Here is a 19,130-nt window from a genome sequence, read left to right on the forward strand (position 1 = left end):
ATCATTTACATCATTATATCTCACATCATTTCATATTTTTACATCAAGATCAATCGTACCATCGATATTCTAGGCATAACTGTCCCTCCATGAGTTTTTAGGCCCGTAACCAAGATTGATTGATTCAAATGAGGTGTTCTGTTCACATTTCATTAAACAATAGTTTTCTGCTTATAAAAAACCCACTGTATTGCTAAACCGAAGTGCTTGAAGCTTTTGGTAGACAAATATGCTAGAAAACTTTGAATGCGTTATTCTCAGTTGCTGATTTTGGAACATGGGACAACTATGCGTAGAACGGCAGTATAGGAGTGTTAAAAATCAATGCTTACAATCAGCTTTAAGAGATTTAATTATTTTCTGTATTCTCAATATACTAAACTTTTCAAACAGGTAAAATATGTTTGTTCTCCCAATATGGTAATCTGAAATTACGCTTATGTTTAAGCATATGTGTGGATTCCAAAAATTAGTTAAATATAGGCAAGTTGAAGAAATAATGTTGAAAACCCTTCCCTTTCAGCGGCGGATTTCTAAAGTACGTCAGGGTTGGATTCACTCTCATTTTATCGGCTTAGTGTCAATTATGGTCTTTTCTAATGATCACTGTGAACCAATAGCCAGCGGTTCAATCGGAATTAGTATTTAATCAAAAACAGATTTATAAAACAACAAACGATCGAACATCCGAACCATTCTCAATCATGCGTATAGGAAAACTCTGATTTATGCAAAGTTGATTTGACTTGACACATTGACTCATTAGTAAATTTCATTCCAATACTCGTCCTCCCCTGGCGGCGGCTGAGCCGCATGCTGTCCGAGGTGTCATCAGCAACACCGCCGAATGCGCGTTGATTAAACCACCACCGCTAAATCCGGCACATTTCTACACGCCACCGTCGCGGATGCTTTCTCATGCGTGATATCGGAAGCTTAGTTAGTATTCCTTTCTCTCCCGCCTCTAATACCATAATCAATACGGTAATTCAGCGCCACTGCTGCTGCAGCAGGTTTCGGATGCACTTCGGATGGATCGAACAAAACCAGTTTAGTATTTGCTCAGACTCCAAACCATCACAGGAGAGCGAGAAGAGAACGCACTGCTCTCTTAGTATAATATGTACTAAATACACACTCCCAGCGACGTCGAAAACCAAACGTTGTCTATAATATGCTTGACAACCGCTTGTCAGTCGAGCTCAGTTAGCCAGAAGCCATTGCCGTGGACGGAAGAGGAATCGAATGAGGGAGTGATAACCTTCGCTAAGGGGAAAGAAAACGCAGCTTTTCGAGCACTTTGGGAGAAGGATCTTCCGCAGATTTTCAGATTTGTGTGTGTGTTCTTCCTGTTGAGCGTCGATGATTTGTTTTTGTTAGTTTTAACTTTTCTATACTTTCTGGATTGTGTGCGATTTGAAAAGGATTATCTAGGGTTTCGAGAGCAAACAAGTTTGCCTTTGTGTGTCCGATTGTTGGAAGGGCAAAAGCTATTGATGCGGCAAACAAGTGCACCCCGATTGAGTGTGTGTGAACGAAAGTGAAAATTTGTTGGGCGGCAGACAAATGAAGGAAGCAATAAGTGTGGAAAACTGATTGGGAGTAACAGAAAAATAAAAAAAAAGAAAATCGCCGATAGAGACAAACAAGCCTTTTGCTGCTACTGCTTGTATCCAGCTGTTTTGTGTTGGTGCCGTTTTTACCCGCCCGGACTAGTCACAGAGCCGGAGAGCTGCTGCCACAGTAACTGGTTGTAGGATTGACGCCGGTTTTTATTTCCATTTAGTTATACTTTGATACAAAGCGCATTGGACCATACGCGAGAGAGACTGCACCGCGACCAATCGAAGCGGCGTGGAATAGTTGGAGCAAAAAAAAAACAAAAAAATTATAAATAAGCAAGATAATAACGAACATTGAGTTGGCTGTTTGTGCTTGCTGCTACTACAGCCGATTGTGAGTAGAACAACATTTACACCGGCTTGGAGAGATCAGTGAAAAGCGAGACTGTCGGGACAAGTGTAAGTATTTTTTTATCATACATCCTCCAATCAAACATCTGGCCACTAGTTACGCACACAGTGTCGGAAAAGAATTTCAACGGAGAAAAGAAAAAAAATCGTATTCATGAAAAAATATTCATATTTATGAGCCGAGCAATGGACGGGATGTATATGATGCCTTTGTTGTGAAAATATTGGAGTGAAAGAGCCTTTAAATGATCAGTCGTCAAAAATTGACATAGATTTCCTTTTTTTTGTTTAAAAGAGGCTTTAAATTTTTCAGTTCATTCGCCTCTACAAATAGATTTAAGAGTCACGTTCTGTCACGAAACCTCTCTAAATCGAAGCAGTACATGTGCTTCCTCAAAAGAACATAAATCCCTGTTCAAGTTCATCGAAAACATTGATAATAATTTTGAGTATGAGCATAAGACTTTGTATTTCTGTGTAAAAAAATGCAACGTTACTTGTATATCTATAGCATTATTTGTTCAAGTGAACAGCTTCTTCTGGCAAATTCTGGTCTTTCTTGTCTGATGTCTTGGTGTTGTGCACAGATGATTATAGTGACGTCAACTCGCTTGGGAGGGGGGGGGGTTTTATTTCAGGGTTTTGTGGCTTTCCTTAGAGACATACAATGTCTATTTGCTCATCTTACCCCACCCTAGACTCTTCGAGGTAGTGCAAGCCAGAAAAAATAATTCAGAGACAATTAGGAAAAAAACCATAATTGACGATAGATTTTTTTACCAGAACGAGGATCGAATTAAAACATTTATATTTTGTCGTAAAATAAGAATTTCACAAAAAGTTTCTTGCTATTTTAATTATTTTCGTTGTTTGCGACCAAAGATCTACCGAAAAAGTTCTGAGCTCTGAGTTCACATCAACTCGTGTATTTATTCTTTTTCAAGACATTTAGACACACATTGTTTATAGTTCGCCCTTGAGTGCATAATTCAAATTTAGTGCTGGTCTGAAAATTTGGTTGTTTTGCATAACACCTATCCCTCGATTTACACTGAAGATAGGTTCCTGATAAAACCGTGTAGAATGAAATATTAGATTTTGCTATGCAAAACCGTGTAAAACGAAATAAACTCTCGATATATACTCAATTCAATCATTTATTTAAGTAAAACAATTATAAAAACCTGCTTATGAAATTCATCATAGTTTCTGGATACAAATAAACAAAGAATTCTTCAAGAAACTAAATTGCAATAAGTTTATTCGCTATCACCACTTTTAGGAACCACCAGTATTTTTATTCTGATTAGTATAAAGTCATCCTTACCACTTGAGCATTCCTGATGCGATTCTGGTTCAACAGTCGACGAATTCGGGAAGATCTCAGATACGACTTCAGACTTAGTGATAAAAGATTCAATTAACAGCTGCGTAGATTTGTTTTGCTTTATTTATCCTTAAATTTATTAAAGAGATTTCCAGCCGAAAGCCGAAAAATATAACTTTCCTTTACTTTTCATTTTTGTTGATATTCTTGACATTCTAAGAGCTTGAAAAACTGACACAAATCAGACATCAAGACTCCAAAAGTGATAGCAAATTGATAACTTGCCAGTTCGCACTCGTATTCAAAACTATGATTCTATTCTACTTGCTTACATATGAACTACATGTACACATAAAATAAAAGTGAAATCGTGTAAAACAGGTACCATGTAAATAGGGGGATAGGTGTACTTACGAATCGCTCACCAATCTACTTTTTCTTAGGTGCCAACGAAATGTATTTTAGTCGACGTTTTCAGAAGAAATCTGATATGATACCTCAAATGTCTACTTTTAGGCGAAAAGTTTAGAAGTGTTCGTTTTTTGTGATTTACGAGGCGTTGAGACCTAACAGACCCTAGTTTTAGAAAGTTTAGACTCTTTTACATAAAATAATCAACTTTTAGGAACATCTATTTTTTTCGTTTTTGAGATTTCGTTTTTTTTTTGCTGATTTCGAAAAATATACAAATTTTCAAAAAAATGTATCACACTTTCAATCCGCCTGATCAGTTTCAAATGAAACGTATTTGAATGAACTTTCTCGGAAAAATTGTAAACCGTATTTGAAATGTTTACTTTCAAATGAAAATTGTGAATAAAATAGTTTATTTGCATTTTGATATCAAAAGATTTTATATGCATTCAGTCCAGAGATAATGATTTTTGGAAAGTTGATTTTATCACATAACATATCAAAAACTTAGGAAAACGTGTATTTTGTTTGTTGATATACATTTTTTGAAAATAAATTATATGACCTAATATTTAGAACGAAATCCTCATTCCACTGTATGTAGCGTTCTAAAACACTTCCGTAAGGAGTTGACTGATGATCGAAAAGAAAGACTCGGTGACTTCAAACCGAAGCGGAAAGCTGTACTTAGTAAAAGAGGTTTTGGATGAGCCAGGAAGAAAAGTGGAACACGATTATAAGACGATTATAAGACGAAAATTAACCCTATCCTAAACTATTTTTGTTGTTTTGTTAATGTATATTGTAAAAATATTGTTTGCGTTGTCTATGGATGTTAGAGCCTAGCGCGCGTTTTGTGGGCCTGGGTTATGTTATGTGAACACTGGCAGAACACTGTTATTTAAGGGGGGACCTCGGTCTGAAAAATCGAAAAAAACGATTTTTTTTTCATTTTTGGGAAGCTTATACTCTCAGAAATGTTGTCCCAAAAGGGTTGTTCGATATTTGTTTTCGTTGGAAAGTTACAGCTGAAAGTATGAAGTCACCCCAAGGGGCATAGTATTGTTGTGCGATTTTTTAAACGCGTTATTCTCAAAACCATGTTTTTTCAACTCGTGGTATCGATATCTCAGGATCTGCTCGACCGAAAAATAATGTGGAGTCTGAAGTGGAAACTGGAATGGGGATAGCTCATTCAGAATTGTCGTACTCTATCTTTTTATCGGATGGTTATATCTAGTATTTCTGAATTGTGGTAGATCTCTATCATGTTCTAAGTAGACACTTCTAGATATTGGGTTCAATTCCCAATCTGTCAAGGATCTTCCCGGGTTGGAAATTTTCTTGACATGCCTTGAAAAAAAACTTTGGGCCTAAAGCTAAGATTATTATTATGTTAATGTCGATACGGATAGGACCATTGTTTTTCTTTTAAAGTTTTTGCCTATTTATAATGTACGATTAATAGAAATTCATGCCTGCAACAGAGTCAGTTTGCTTCGATTTTGGTTTTATAATACTGTTCTCTTAATTTGGTTACACATTAATATTATCTATGTGCACCCGTGGCCGAGTGGTTAGCGTCCCACACTATCATGCCGAGTGTTCGGGTTCGATTCCCGTTCTGGTTGGGGGATTTTTCGTCAAAGAAAATTCTTCCAGCTTGCACTGTGGTCACGCGTATTCTAGAGCTTGCCACTCTAGAGTACATTCAAGGCGTGTTATTCGGCATAGAAATCTCAACCAAGTATTAATGAACGACGCTAGTTAATGAATACGTTGAGACGGCAAAAGTTCCACAGGGAACGTTAACGCCATTCAAGAAGAAAAGATTAATATTATCTATTAGATAAATCGGCCATTTCAAACCTTTGTAGGGGTATGAGGTGGGTCATCATCATCATGCGGTTGCATTAAATATTGATATCTGTGTCGTACTAGTTGGAATAAATCTTTCTTAAAAGAGATCCCCTTTTCGCAATTGGTTTCTACGTCAACAAGCATTATCGATCGCGGTTTTCCACATCATCCAGTCGTGTTGCTTCTTCAATTCTTCAATCGATCTCATCACACTGAGGGCGAATCCTGCGTTTTCTTCTTAAGTTCTGCATCACTTGAACACTTGATTTTGCTCCCGAAGATTCGTTTATTCGACACGTTTGGCTTCCGTGACTCCCACAGCTCGTGCGGTGTTTGATTTGATCCAATCGCAAATGGCCTGTTTGACAAATGTCCGATTTAGACGATCGCTGCCTACGTTCTGTTCCGGAATATAGAGTACAGTCTACTCAATCTGGTCTCCTCTAACCTTACAGAGCTTCTTGAATCGATTGTCCGTGTATCCATCTCTACCTTAAACGCGAAATCTCCCGGTTAAACTTTGACGTAACAAGAGGCTCATATTCTTCTGCATACACTGCATCACCTGAGATGTGGTTTGTCGGTTTGCCGATTGATTTCCTGAATAACTCAGTTTGGTTTATTCAAATATGATTTTGCAGAGGACTTTCCCCCAGTGCCATTTGTTGGTTGTTATATGTTACGAATCATGACACAAACGAGAGCGAGAGAACGCTGCTTCAGTTAGCACTTCATGATACGAACCAATACGCCATGATCGCTTTCGGTACTGCAAGTTTATATTTTTCTTTGTCTCGCATTCGCTACATATCGAGCTCCCCATTGTTTTTTAAGCAGCATAATCATACGCACTACGCGAGGCAAATTATTCATACTCTGTTACCCAAACTGAACTCGATCTATTATGTATAACCGAGTGTAACCTAGATGAACGAACTAGTATTGGGCGATCTTTATAAAAATATCGGTTTTGTCGAATCGCTTTTTCAAACGGCGTGGGGATCGATCCACTGATAAAATCGGTACCGAAGAATCGATCTTTGAAAAATTAAAACCTTTTTTTCGATTTATCTGCTTATTCTATATGAATGTCATCTTTTTTTAAATAAGGAATACAAATTTCATATTTCTGTTCAAACGTCGAAAGTATTTTGTTTTGTTCCTCAGCATGAACGCCACAGCCACGGGACATTCATCTTGCACCGTCAGGATGTCGTTTTATTAAATAAATTAATTGAAAAAACATTATTAGAAATTCAGCAACCGCCCAGAACTCAGCTGACAATTATCCCATAAAAGCCAATCCGTCGTTTAGTAGAAGCCGATTCTTGATTTTGGCGCCAGTTCTAAAAAAAACAACCTTTAGCCTGTAACTGATGTCAACATCAGGTTCAGTGATCCTAAGCGCAACTGGTTACTGTATATCGCTGCAGTAGCTGCCGCTAGTTTTGTCTCTGTCAGCATTTGTACAGAAGTGAATCGTAGAAGAAGCGATCCAAATATTGAAATTATCTTTAAAAAAAATGTTAGGTGACCTTTGGTGAGATAAAAAATCGATGTATATTGAAAAACAAATCTAAACAAAGTTTTTCGAAAAATCGAAAAGATCGAAGGCAGAAAAAATCGATTTCCTCGACTTTCTCGAGTACAAAAGATCGATCCAAAAAATCGGAAATCTAAATGGAAAAGATCGATCTTCTAAGAATCGATCCGATATCGCTCAATCCTAGTTTGAAGCCACTAATGATATCTCTGTTCGAATTTTTGGGGATTATAAAGACATATGATCTTGGCCTAACGATCATTCCGCTACCCGAATACTGCTACGGCTTGCGATGAAAAAAAATCGTACCCAGCCGGTAATTCGGCTCTTCAAAAATATTTTTTTTATGAACGACTTTATTGATTGTGCTCAGACTGTGAATTAATCTGAGATAGAAACTAAGACAATTGTAGGCAATTAACGGAAATGGACTTTCATCATGACCTTGCAATGGATAATGGCAATCGCAGCGCCCAAGCGGGTCCGGTTCCTGCGAACCAAAAAATGGAACAACTGTCTGTTCCCCGAAATACTCAAAACCAGTCGTTTTTAATCACTGGAGTGGATTATGATGACCCAATATAAAAGCCCACCCACAAACGTGCAGCCGTTATGATAGAGTACATAAACATTTTTATCTGTTTTTCCACGACAGCAATCGATTCGATCTGTCCTCTCCAGCCTTCATAGCCGCACTACGCACATGAGTCCATCTAAAGCACCTCAGTGCGGCGGGCTGTGGAAAACTACCGTGAAAATTGCCAAAAGGCATCTGTACCGACAGCTTGTAAATACGCATCTGACATTTGAAGATATGATCGTTGTACTCACTCCAATCGAAGCTGCGATGGACTTTTGTCCTTCAGTTCTGCTGTCCGATGATCCCAATGAGTTCGCATACCTACTACCAGTGCCGAGAGGGAGGGGCGGGGGGTCATCATCCATGATGAGACAATGAGGTTCCGTCAGCATCTGGGTGTACAGTTTCTGGACCCGTGACTTTCCCACCGCATTTTACCGTTCGTTACGATTTGAAGCATGCTACACTTTGTACGTATGCAGTCCCTCCGGGTCCTTGGCTTTCTGAACGAAAGACTTGGACAGATTCAACTTTCAGGCCACATTCCTGACCGAAGCACTGCGATTCCGCTTAAACGCCTTCACGACACGCTTGTGATCCTAATAGAACAGCATTGAGAGACTGAAAGATTTGTTAGCTGGAGCTAGACTGTAACCTGAATAATGATGATGATTATGGTTTGAATTATAAAGGCATTAAAAATTTTATGTTCATTCGACTCTAGCCTTGAGAAGGGCCTATTTGGAAAACTAAACTAAACTTTCGGTCGTTAGAAAGGCCATCTAGAAACATCTAAATTGAAAACGGGTGGAACTTTTTTCTTTGATCGGTTTATTTTTACAGGCTCAGTAACATAGGTTTAAATGGTAGAAAAAAAATTTGTAAAGGGTTATATCTAGGACACGACCGGATATTTTCGACGTAGAACTACGCAATTATATTATGCAAGCCACTTGTTTACCAAATATTATTTTAGAATGCATCGAAAATTTTGTAATGGATTATTTTCTTCGTTACAAATAAATTTGATGAACGTCCTTTTACGTTTGATATGATGCCTAGGACTACCAAAATATGTGAACGGAAGAATTGTCAAACGATCATTGTATTTTACATTTTCCTTTGAAATTATTGCACATGCCATGTTTACGTAGTTCTCGAACCGCGAAAGTTCGTTCACCTCTAGTATCTGAAATGACGATTTTCCCAGGCTTCTCAGTTTAATAGTACGTTTTAGGGAAACATATCTACACAACGACGAGCTAGTACAAAAGCACTCAACACCAAAAAAATACCCCCGACTTGCATGTATTTGCAAAGTGGATTCCCCCAGGCACATTAATTTTGAAGTCCGTGTTAGGGAAACCCAGCTCAGTGGGAAAAAAATACCCCCGACTTGCATGTATTTGCAAAGTGGATTCCCCCAGGCACATTAATTTTGAAGTCCGTGTTAGGGAAACCCAGCTCAGTGGGAACAAAAATACCCCTGTATTTCCCCAGGCACATTGATTTTGAAGTCCGTGTTAGGGAAACACAGCTCAGTGGGAACAAAAATATCCCCGACTTGCATGTATATTTACAAAGCGGATTTCCACAGGTACATCGATTTTGAAGTCTGTGTTGGGGAAACCGTAAATCGGGCCAATCAAAACTTGACAGTAGGAAGTTCTTCCAGTTTTCATGAGTTTAAACCGTTTAGAGATTAGCGAACTGTAATGTATAGCATATCAAACAAATCTTAAATAATTTCCGATTCGATTGGTATGCAAATCATGAGAATTCGTTCACAGTGAAAATAGTTATTAACGTTAACTTTATTTCATAAAAACGTGACCTGTTTTCTGATTTGGCACCCTTCCTGAAAGACGTAGTTCTACGTCAAAAAAATTCCAGATGGGCCAATCAGGAGAGCCCAACGGGCCGCAGGTTGGGTGTTAAGGCGCGTCCACATTATGCCGAATGAAGCCGATCGGCCTGTACCAAGCGGTATATTCGGCTCGTTATGTAATGTGGACGCCACATCGGGTGCACATAGCCGAAGCCTCATCGGATGTACGAAGTCGTCACGAACACACGAAGCCCAATGTCGTCAACGCTAATTTACTTCGTTTTGCTTTGGTTCGACTTTCTCGAACCATTATGAACTCCATACAATTACTACACGAATCATGAAAGATTTTTTTTTATTTCTTTAGCATTGGAATAGATAAAAGAATAATTTTATATAAATCATAACCAATCTTCTTCAAATAAAACGGTTCTTCAGGATCCACTTTTTTTGAGAGCAATCTTCCAGTTTTTTGAAAAATATTATTGGCAACCCTGTCGGCAAGCCCGGGCGGTACGTCCACATTTAGTCGGCTTTACCGGGCGGCTTTATTTTCATTCAAAATTAAAATTATGAATGAAAATAAGCTTTTCCATATCAAATTAGTATTCTATTGAAACTAAAAACATTTTTGTTTGCAGTTGATTGTTTATGAAGACAACTTTATATTATAATGAAAAATGCAGTAACAATATTGAAATTGTATATCCATATGGTTGAATGAAAGTCAGAAATACGTGTTTCAAGTAATTACATAACATGATGTGAAAATTACCATTCAAATTTTAAAATTTAGAAACCAGCTTCGTGTCTTCTAATCTGATAGAGATTACACTAACGAGTTTGGAACCCAAATTATGGCCCTAATTTGAAGTCGCCACCAGACGTCGACACTATTTTTCTGTCATCGTGAATTATCAATTTACCACCATCTGACATATCGTGATGTCGATGATGAACTTTTACAGCAGAGGGATAGTGAGATATGTGGTGATGGTAGGTAAAGTTTGATAGCGATAATCGTGCCATACACCTGTAACGAACGGATGGAAATTAATCCGCTATACAAAGCGTTTCGTGCATAGCGAACATTCGAGAAGGAATCCGACCAAAGAATTGATCTCAATTCAGATGACTATGGGACCAACCATATAAATAGGGCACGACATGTTAACAAATTTATTAGAGGTAAATGAAGTGAAAAGTTTAAAACCTCAATCATTCATCACGTTCGTTCGTTTAGAACAAGTTTAGTCGCAATAAATCCTTCGATCAGTATACATCAAACGTCTTGATTATATTCGATCATATCTCATCTTTTTCATTGATCGGGTAGCCAGGAACTCTGCTCAGAAACTATCTGGGTGGATACATTGGGTATCGCTGATCTAGAACTATATAAATGTTGAAATATACAAGGAAGGATGTCTCCATAAGCGTCTTTTGTCATTTCTAATAGTAAAAAGGTTCATTTTTGTTTTGGCTCGATCTAGTTTTGGTAGAATTTGTTCAGCCACTACGCTCCAAATCTGTTGGACTGGTGCGATGCCATAACACAAATAAAGCAAATGAACACTAATTAGTAGTTCTTTTTTTCTGAATGTTTCAATAGAATCGGATAAACGACGATATTTTGGTGAATACACCTACTTATGGTTGAACTAGTACCGAATTCTGGTTTAACCAAAGTATGGGGTATTGAAGCTCTCGCATTCCCCAAAATAAAACAAAATCAAGCAATGGAATCAGACTGGAAAAAATTTCAACCATATGGAACCTCTATCTGCCACCGAATGGTGATAGACTATGAGTCCGAACATTCCCGTCATTGGAAGGTGTTAACACAGTCAATTTAAACATCGAATCTTGACCTACATCTCATCGCGTTCAATTCACTCGTCATGGTTTGTTAGAATCAGTTAAACCGGCAGATGAGCGAATCTTTGTTTTTTCCTGTTTACGTTCTTCACCCGACACCCAGTGCTGCCAACCCCCCTTGGCTCAACCGCCAAGGTGATCTCGACGGGCACGAATGCATAAACAACATTGCCACAGCAAAACAGTAAACCAGCCAGCAAGGGGAGAAAAATCAGGAATCGCCATCGCCGGCGAGCGAACACCAGAATGACGGCGAGGCGACGACTTTCGACGATCGCTTCGACGGGGGAGCGTAAGCTGCACATAGTAACGCCGAATAAAAAGAAGAAGATAACCCAAATCAATGCTGTTTTCCGGTTTTCGCTGTCGTTGTTGTTGTCGTTTCGAGGTTTATTAAAGTCGTTTGGTTGAGGTTCGCATTCGCGTCCATATTTTTATCTGTTTATAATTTGTTTCATTCTCGTTGATTATTTTTTTATCCCTTACCCAGACTCCGTGAATTCGTTAATCAGTCTCGTTCGACCATACGAGAGACCAGTATTTATTATCCTGCTCCAGCAAAAATCCTTGTCCGCTGAAATTTATACTTATTGCGATGAGGCATGTACCGGTTTGCACTGGTTGTGCTGAACGATTCAATATGCGATCGCGAGTATTGATGGTAAGATCTTTAATAGCTTCCGATCGCTGGTGGTTTGTTGGGATAGATTAAAATAAGCTATTTCATTATTTCATGAGCAGACGCGGAGCGAGAGCGGTTGGCCTGTCGTACCCTTCTATTGTGAGGCGGGGATCGTAAAACATTTGAATCGTCGATAGATTTTTGTTACGATTTATTGCTCTGGTTTGGTGCGGCCAGATCACTATTGATGTGGTTTGCAAATGTCTCTATCACTTATCCCAATCGAACATGCTTTTGTGTGTCTCCCGTTGTCTCTCGATTTTCACGCGAACTGGAATCAGCTTGTAATACGCAAAAAAATTATACCACTGGCCGGTAGGTAACGATATTCAAATGTAGCTGGATTCTGTTCAAGGGCCTCAATTAGCACACGATAGACGAGGATATAAATTTCGGTGATGATGTAATGTTTACATCAACATTATTAGTGGCACGAGTTCTTAAGTACATGTCTCCTAAATTTGATTCACAAGTCGAATTCAGATTTTTCTGTACACATTTCCCCAGCATCGCTTGGCTGCGAATACATTTATGGTGGACATAAAATAGGAGGGAAATAACAACCGGCGCGCTACCGGTTTAGTCTCGGTCAATAAAAATTCGTGTCTTTTTTCCCGGCGGCTGTGGTTGGTGAATTAAGAAATGCGTCCGGAAAACGAATTACAAGAACGAACGATCGCTATGCCTAATTGGGAATCGTTAGGGGGATATGCAAGCATAATTGATTATCACACGTTTCCCGTAAATCCAGTTGTTCCTAATCAATCCAATGAACCGCTACAGTCATAAAACAAAAACGCTCGTTTTGGGGAATGCAAAAAGTAAACAGCAGTCCAAGCGCAATCAATTAAACCAAACGGTGTAACATCAAGTACTTTCTGCCCTCGCGGTGCCCAATTGCCGATGATAGCACCCATAGTTCCTCGCGTGTGTAACCCCGCTTGATGTTGGCCAGACCTAGATGGCACGAACTTGTTTTTCTCGCCCGGCAGCAGCCTCTCTTTCTCGCAGTTCGATCGTTACGATTATAATTTTAGAGCATACTCATCTAACACTGCTGACAGTGGTGCCAATCACCACAGTGTGTGCCAATCGCACAGTTGTTTTGATCAAAAGAAGCGGAATTTGGTGATGTTAACACGCCTACACACAGTCCATACACGCGCCATCATCCGAGATTCTGCTCAATGTCAATTCGAATGAGGTTCGAGAGGTCATCCAGGTTAGTAGCGTGGTTCAGATCGTACGGGGAGCTCATTCGTTCTCGATCATGGATGGACGAGATATTATCATATTTTTGGGTTTATTTTGAGGATGACAATGATATGGTTCATATTGTATCGTTAGTCAGTGCTAGAATATATTAACATTCCGATATGGTGTATTATGAGTTCATTACTAGTTGTACTACGTGGATCACTATTTATATTTCGAATCCAATAATGGAAACAAATATAATTTGGGTTTTGAAATTTCGTAGAAGTTTTTGTTACAAAAAATTGATTTTTCGAGAACTCAGTGTGTCATCTGTACTGAGTGGGTCATCTTGCATTCTCTCGATTGAAAGAGATCCAAAGGCGCTTGATTGTTTTCCTTATTTAGCATAAGATTATGGTTGTTTTATCTCTTTTTGCAATAAATACATTTCAGTATTTATTAATTATTTATTCGTTGACGGAATAATTGATGTAAATATTTTCCAAATAATCAATAGTTTTGGGTGACAACGTTATCCTTTTTTATTTATTGTTTCCGATTGCACTGTTCTGTATTTGTTAATTCGATTTTTATTCCTGGTCCTCTATTTTAAAACGTTCGTATTCGTATTCTCACAAAGTTCATTATCCCGTCCCTAAAGAGGGACGGAGTTATAAACGATTTCTTGAAAGTGAGAGAGACGGATCTTGGGATGTAGGGGGAAGTATACAGACAACAACTAACATGACAAGTAATATATAGTCTGACACGATACTTTTGTGACTTGCCAAATCTTAGGATAAAGTTACTTTGGATAGGAGTACGCACGAAAATTTGATTGTACGAATAGAAACAAACAATTTTGTTCAATAGAAGCTGACGAATTCGAACGAAACAAGGGGGAAGCAATGTAACCACACCAATACAACTCAATGTTGTTTACTTTCACTATTGCATACAATTCGTACGACCACTTTTCCGCATCCAGTGTCACCACCGCCTTATTTTCCGTGCCAATACAACAGTTTAACAGTCGGCAACATAATATTAAAATTAACATTAAAAACTTTAATCACTCAAGCCATCGGATATGTATATATATATATATATATATATATATATATATATATATATATATATATATATATATATATATATATATATATATATATATATATATATATATATATATATATATATATATATATATATATATATATATATATATATATATATATATATATATATATATATATATATATATATATATATATATATTATATTCAGGTTTTATTTCCTTAACTTTGCAGCAGCGTCGTTGGCTTGCGAAAATGTGGATTTGAAAAAAATATGAAATTACAATATTTTGTGAAATTTTGAATCCCTATAGGACTGACCTTGAAAAACACGAAGACTATTGTTATAAAAAAAATTGATAAAAATGTTAAGTTGAGTTGAGTCATCATGTTTGTATAAAGATTCTTAATCATTTCCTAAGATACCATTTTCCAATAAGATACCTAATACGTTGTTCGTAATACTAAAGCATCGATGATTTTGTAATGGAATTATACTGAACAATGTCAACTTGTGCAAATTCTGTAGAATCTAACACGGAATGGGTAAGTTGATAGCTTTGTTGTATGATGGTGATTTGTGATTTGTGTTTTCATAATATGTAATAAAAAATGTATACTGCTGTAGAACATTACGGCTAATTGAAAACTTAGGTAAAAATTTAAACATTAATTTCATATAGAATTTGTTATACTCTGAGAACTGTAAATCTTAGGTTAAGGCATTTTTTGTGTCCAGCTACAATTCACAATGTATTCAAATGCTATAAATTTGGAGAAAAAAAAACAATATACTCATTTTCTTCAGGCCGGCAGTGCAACACTATCCTCCAAATTCAAAGAAATCAAGTCAGGTTCCAAGTACAAATAACAGTTCGGCTGAAAAGTTCATAAGGTTGACGTCTAGATGGCGCCTCTTGCAAAAATCTACTTGACTATCACAAAGCACCATCTTTCAATGAATACTTGTCAAAATTTGACAGCTATCGGTTGATTGGTTAGTGAGTTACAGCATCGAGAGTGAAGCAACTTTTGTTATTGTGAAAAAAATGGAAAAATCACAAATCAATGAAAACGATGGCAAAATGGTATGAATTGGTCTTCGAATTGCTTCCGCATCCACCGTATTCTCCAGATCTGGCCTCCAGCGACTATTTTCTGTTCGCAGACCTGAGGGAATGCTCGCTGGCAAGAAATTTAAGACCGATGATGAAGTGATTACCGAAACTGAGGCCTATTTTGAGGAAAAACCGAAAGAGTACTATAAAAATGATGTCATGTTGCAAGATCGCTACAATCGCTGTATCGCCCTCGAAGGCAATTATGTTGAATAATAATATTGAATTTTGCCAAAAAAAAAATGATTCTACTGTGTTACCTTATGAACTTTTCAGTCGAACTGTTATATAAAAAATACTAGCTGACCCGGCAAACTTCGTCTCGTCCAAAATTTATTTTTCGTTATCACATCCACGTTTCTTCCCACTTTCGAAAAAAAGATCAATTTCGTCAGCGCAAATATCAAATGGACTAATAACGCTTGTCAATATGTAATTGTAGAACATACGCGAATTGAATTTTTTGAACTTTTTTGTTTTTTTCAGAGTTTTCCGAAAATTTGCAATTGTCATGTTTGGTTGAAATATTTGTAAATATGTGGGGCGTCATACCATCATAGAAACACTTCTCGTACCCAAAAACCCTCACATCCCAAATTTGGCTCAATTTGCTTGATTATTTCTCGAGTTATTCAGAAGTTTGTGTTTTATTTATATGGCAGCCACCCCTTAGAGAGAGGGGAGGAGTGTCTAACTACCATAGAATCATTTTATGTACCCTAAAACCTTCACATGCCAACTTTGGTTTCGTTTGCTTGATTAATTCCCGTGTAATGCAGAAATTTGTGTATCATTTGTATGTCAGGCCAGCAATTTCACCAACTGTACAGGGCTACATGGATACTTTTAACTCAGTCACCTTAACGACCTACAATAGCTAGTAATTTTGGAGTTAAAAGATAAGTCACTTTCTTATGTATTCCTGGTCACTCAGAAATAATAGGGAACTTGTACTAGTACCAAATGGTACCCTGGAAATGTGATCTCACTCTCCAAATGCTTTTTGTAAACAATTAAATTGAGGAAATAAAGGACAAATTCGATGAAAACAATTTTTTTTTGTTTCGTTTTAGGACCAACATTTTTGAAAGTATCGAAAAAAGAAACTTCTGATTTGGCTTCTGTTTTCCCCTTTTTTTACATTTTTGAACCACTTCGACCAGTAGAGAATACAGCTAAAGAGTTATACATTTACATACTATACATTTCAATGTCGAAAACTTCGAATTTTATGTAATGAATTGCCGTTGGAATTTATGCGGTCGGTTTGCGACCACCTTACCCTACTATCGATCGGCAGAATCATAGCAGGCGTAATAATGTAACAAAAGATCGGAAGCGGCATTTGGAGGCGTTGAGAATGATTAGAACAAACCCAGGACTGAAGGATTATGATATCGCCAAAAAATTCAATCCCATCCAATATACTGTCAGAAAGATTGGTCTGTGAGAAGGTTTTCGATCTTTTCGGGCCAGTTAGCTACCAAACAGGACACTGAAGCAGAATCTAGTGGCCAAAAAATGTGTCCGGAAGTTGTGCAATATTATTCCGGTTCTTACGAAATACGAAGGATGCATCCTCATAGACGACGAAAAAAAAAATGGATCATGGGCAACTTCCCGGAACCACTGGTCGAGGTGATGTACTTAGTAAGTTCAAATTTGTTTTGTCGATTAATTCGCAAGAAAGCTCATGAACTGGCAAGGTATTTCTAGCTGTAGTCAAAATAAACAGGTTTCCGGGACAAACATGTCTATGGATTTCAAAATGTTCAATTAGGAGCGTCTGAAAAAAACGCATTTGTTCGTACATTCAAACTCACAATGGGCCTGCAATGTTTTGGCCTGATTTGGCAAGCTTCCACTACAGTGGAGAAGTACTACAGCGGTATCAAGTATCAGTGGTATCAACGTACATCAATCCACCAAACTGCCCTCAATTTCACCCAGGTGAGAAGTATTGTGCAATTGTCAAACAGAAGTTGAAGATGATTGGAAAGTTCACTCGGGATAAAACTGAGATGAAGAGATGGTGGAATGAAATGGCCGCTCAGGATAGCCAACAGAGTGTCTATTAAAAGAAGTGGTATTTAAAAAAGTCACAGGAGGGTTGCGTCCGAGACACGACCGCATAGTTGACGTAAGATTCCGTTAGGCTATCTATTGATTTTGGATATGTTTTAAGAATTACATCGTTAAACTCTTTGATGATTTGGTGGCCATGAAAAGGGCCGTTTTGTTTGGTTGTTGGTCGTTGTTTGTTCACTCTGTGTCAGCATCCTGTCGGGATATTTGCTGGCATGGTACGACCGGAATCCTTCTCGCATACAGATTCACCGAACTGCGGTGCACAGAACCGTTTACGTCTTTACGTTTGAGCATGGTATTTACAGTCGATTTCATAAATTTGAGCGTCTTGACGATCGTTGCACCTGACCATCGTCGGGTTTTTAACGAAAGTGTGCATTTTTTTCATCCCCAGGATAGATCATTCTTCGTTAACTTTTCATCGCATGTATCCTGATGAGATTTTTATCACTAAATGAACAATCCTGGTAGATCAAAATGCTGTCATTAGTTTTTTGACAACACAACTAGGAGCGCTGTAGTACCGGGAAAGAAGCGACCAAATACTAACTGGAAAAGACTTTAGTGTGCAACATAGGAAGGTTTAGGTTCTCCTGGACCAGAGTACACTGCATTTGCGGAGATATTTGATGGATGTAGAGGCACGAATGTACGTTTTATGTCTCAAAGTTTCTCCAAACACACTCCAATTCATTTCTCCGGATGAAGCACACTTTCTGGGAACTCTGCCGCCGAGCATTACGAAACAAGTTCTGGCCGAAACCAGGATCCTCTCCCTGCTGCTATCAATCTGTTTATTCAACTAATGCGATCGCCATCATCGTCCATCCCCATCGCGGCGATAATCATCCGTCCCATCCACTCTCGGGGTGCTCGAGCGAGCGAGTTCGTGGCCCCGCTCCCAAAAGGCAAGGGCGATAAATTACCTGCTGCTGTTTACGGCAGTTCGGAGCTTGTCACCGCGAAAAGTGTTTATCTAACCTAATTAAATGTTTTCCTCTTTTCTGTTTCTATTTCTGCCCACAGGCATTATCGGACGCGGAGTCGGTTATTTTCACTCAGCTGCTGTTGCTGCTATTGCTGCTGCTGCTGTTCTTGTTGCCCCGAACGAGATTGTTATTGCAACTTGACGAAAACAATTCTCTCCCTGCGCTGCCGTTGGTTCCGCCCCCCCCCCCTTCGCCGCCTTCTCGTGTATGTGTGGATGTTTTGTGAAGCCTGAGTGATTTAAGTGTCTGTTGAACAGGAGAAAAACAACAAAATCATCCCGTGGTGGTGTACTATATATGTGAGCGAAAGGTGCATGAACGCTGGCGAGTGTATTCGAAAAAGTGTAGGAAAGAAAAGAAGCAACTTAAGTCAGTGATAAGGTGCGCTTCGATCGACCATATGGTGAAGTCTATGATCGTCGATCGTCAACTGGTGGATAAAAAGCGATACATTTTCTTCTGATTGGTGGGGTCCTGTGAGCTGTACGCGTTCTCTTGCGATCAACTTCCGGAAAGAGGCTCACCAATGTATTCGATGGTGGATTGCTACAACGACATGGGCCAGCTTGGGCATGAT

General features: G+C 38.4%; 1 protein-coding gene across 2 annotated transcripts in view; it reads left to right on the plus strand.

The window, feature by feature from the left end:
• The first annotated feature begins 1,140 nt into the window (after positions 1–1,140).
• Positions 1,141–19,130, plus strand: part of LOC129764629 (sestrin homolog) — a 136,184-nt gene continuing 118,194 nt past the window's right edge. Inside the window, exons 1-2 of one of the 2 annotated variants that reach the window (XM_055763892.1) lie at positions 1,142–2,021; positions 18,591–19,130. In XM_055763892.1, the coding sequence (XP_055619867.1) occupies positions 19,080–19,130 (51 nt within the window). In that variant the 5' untranslated portion in view covers positions 1,142–2,021; positions 18,591–19,079. Of the gene's footprint in view, positions 2,022–18,590 lie in introns of both variants that reach the window. The other variant, XM_055763894.1, reaches the window with a different exon arrangement.

The sequence above is a fragment of the Toxorhynchites rutilus genome, chromosome 2 (genome assembly GCF_029784135.1).
Source record: "Toxorhynchites rutilus septentrionalis strain SRP chromosome 2, ASM2978413v1, whole genome shotgun sequence".
Classification (NCBI taxonomy): domain Eukaryota; kingdom Metazoa; phylum Arthropoda; class Insecta; order Diptera; family Culicidae; genus Toxorhynchites; species Toxorhynchites rutilus.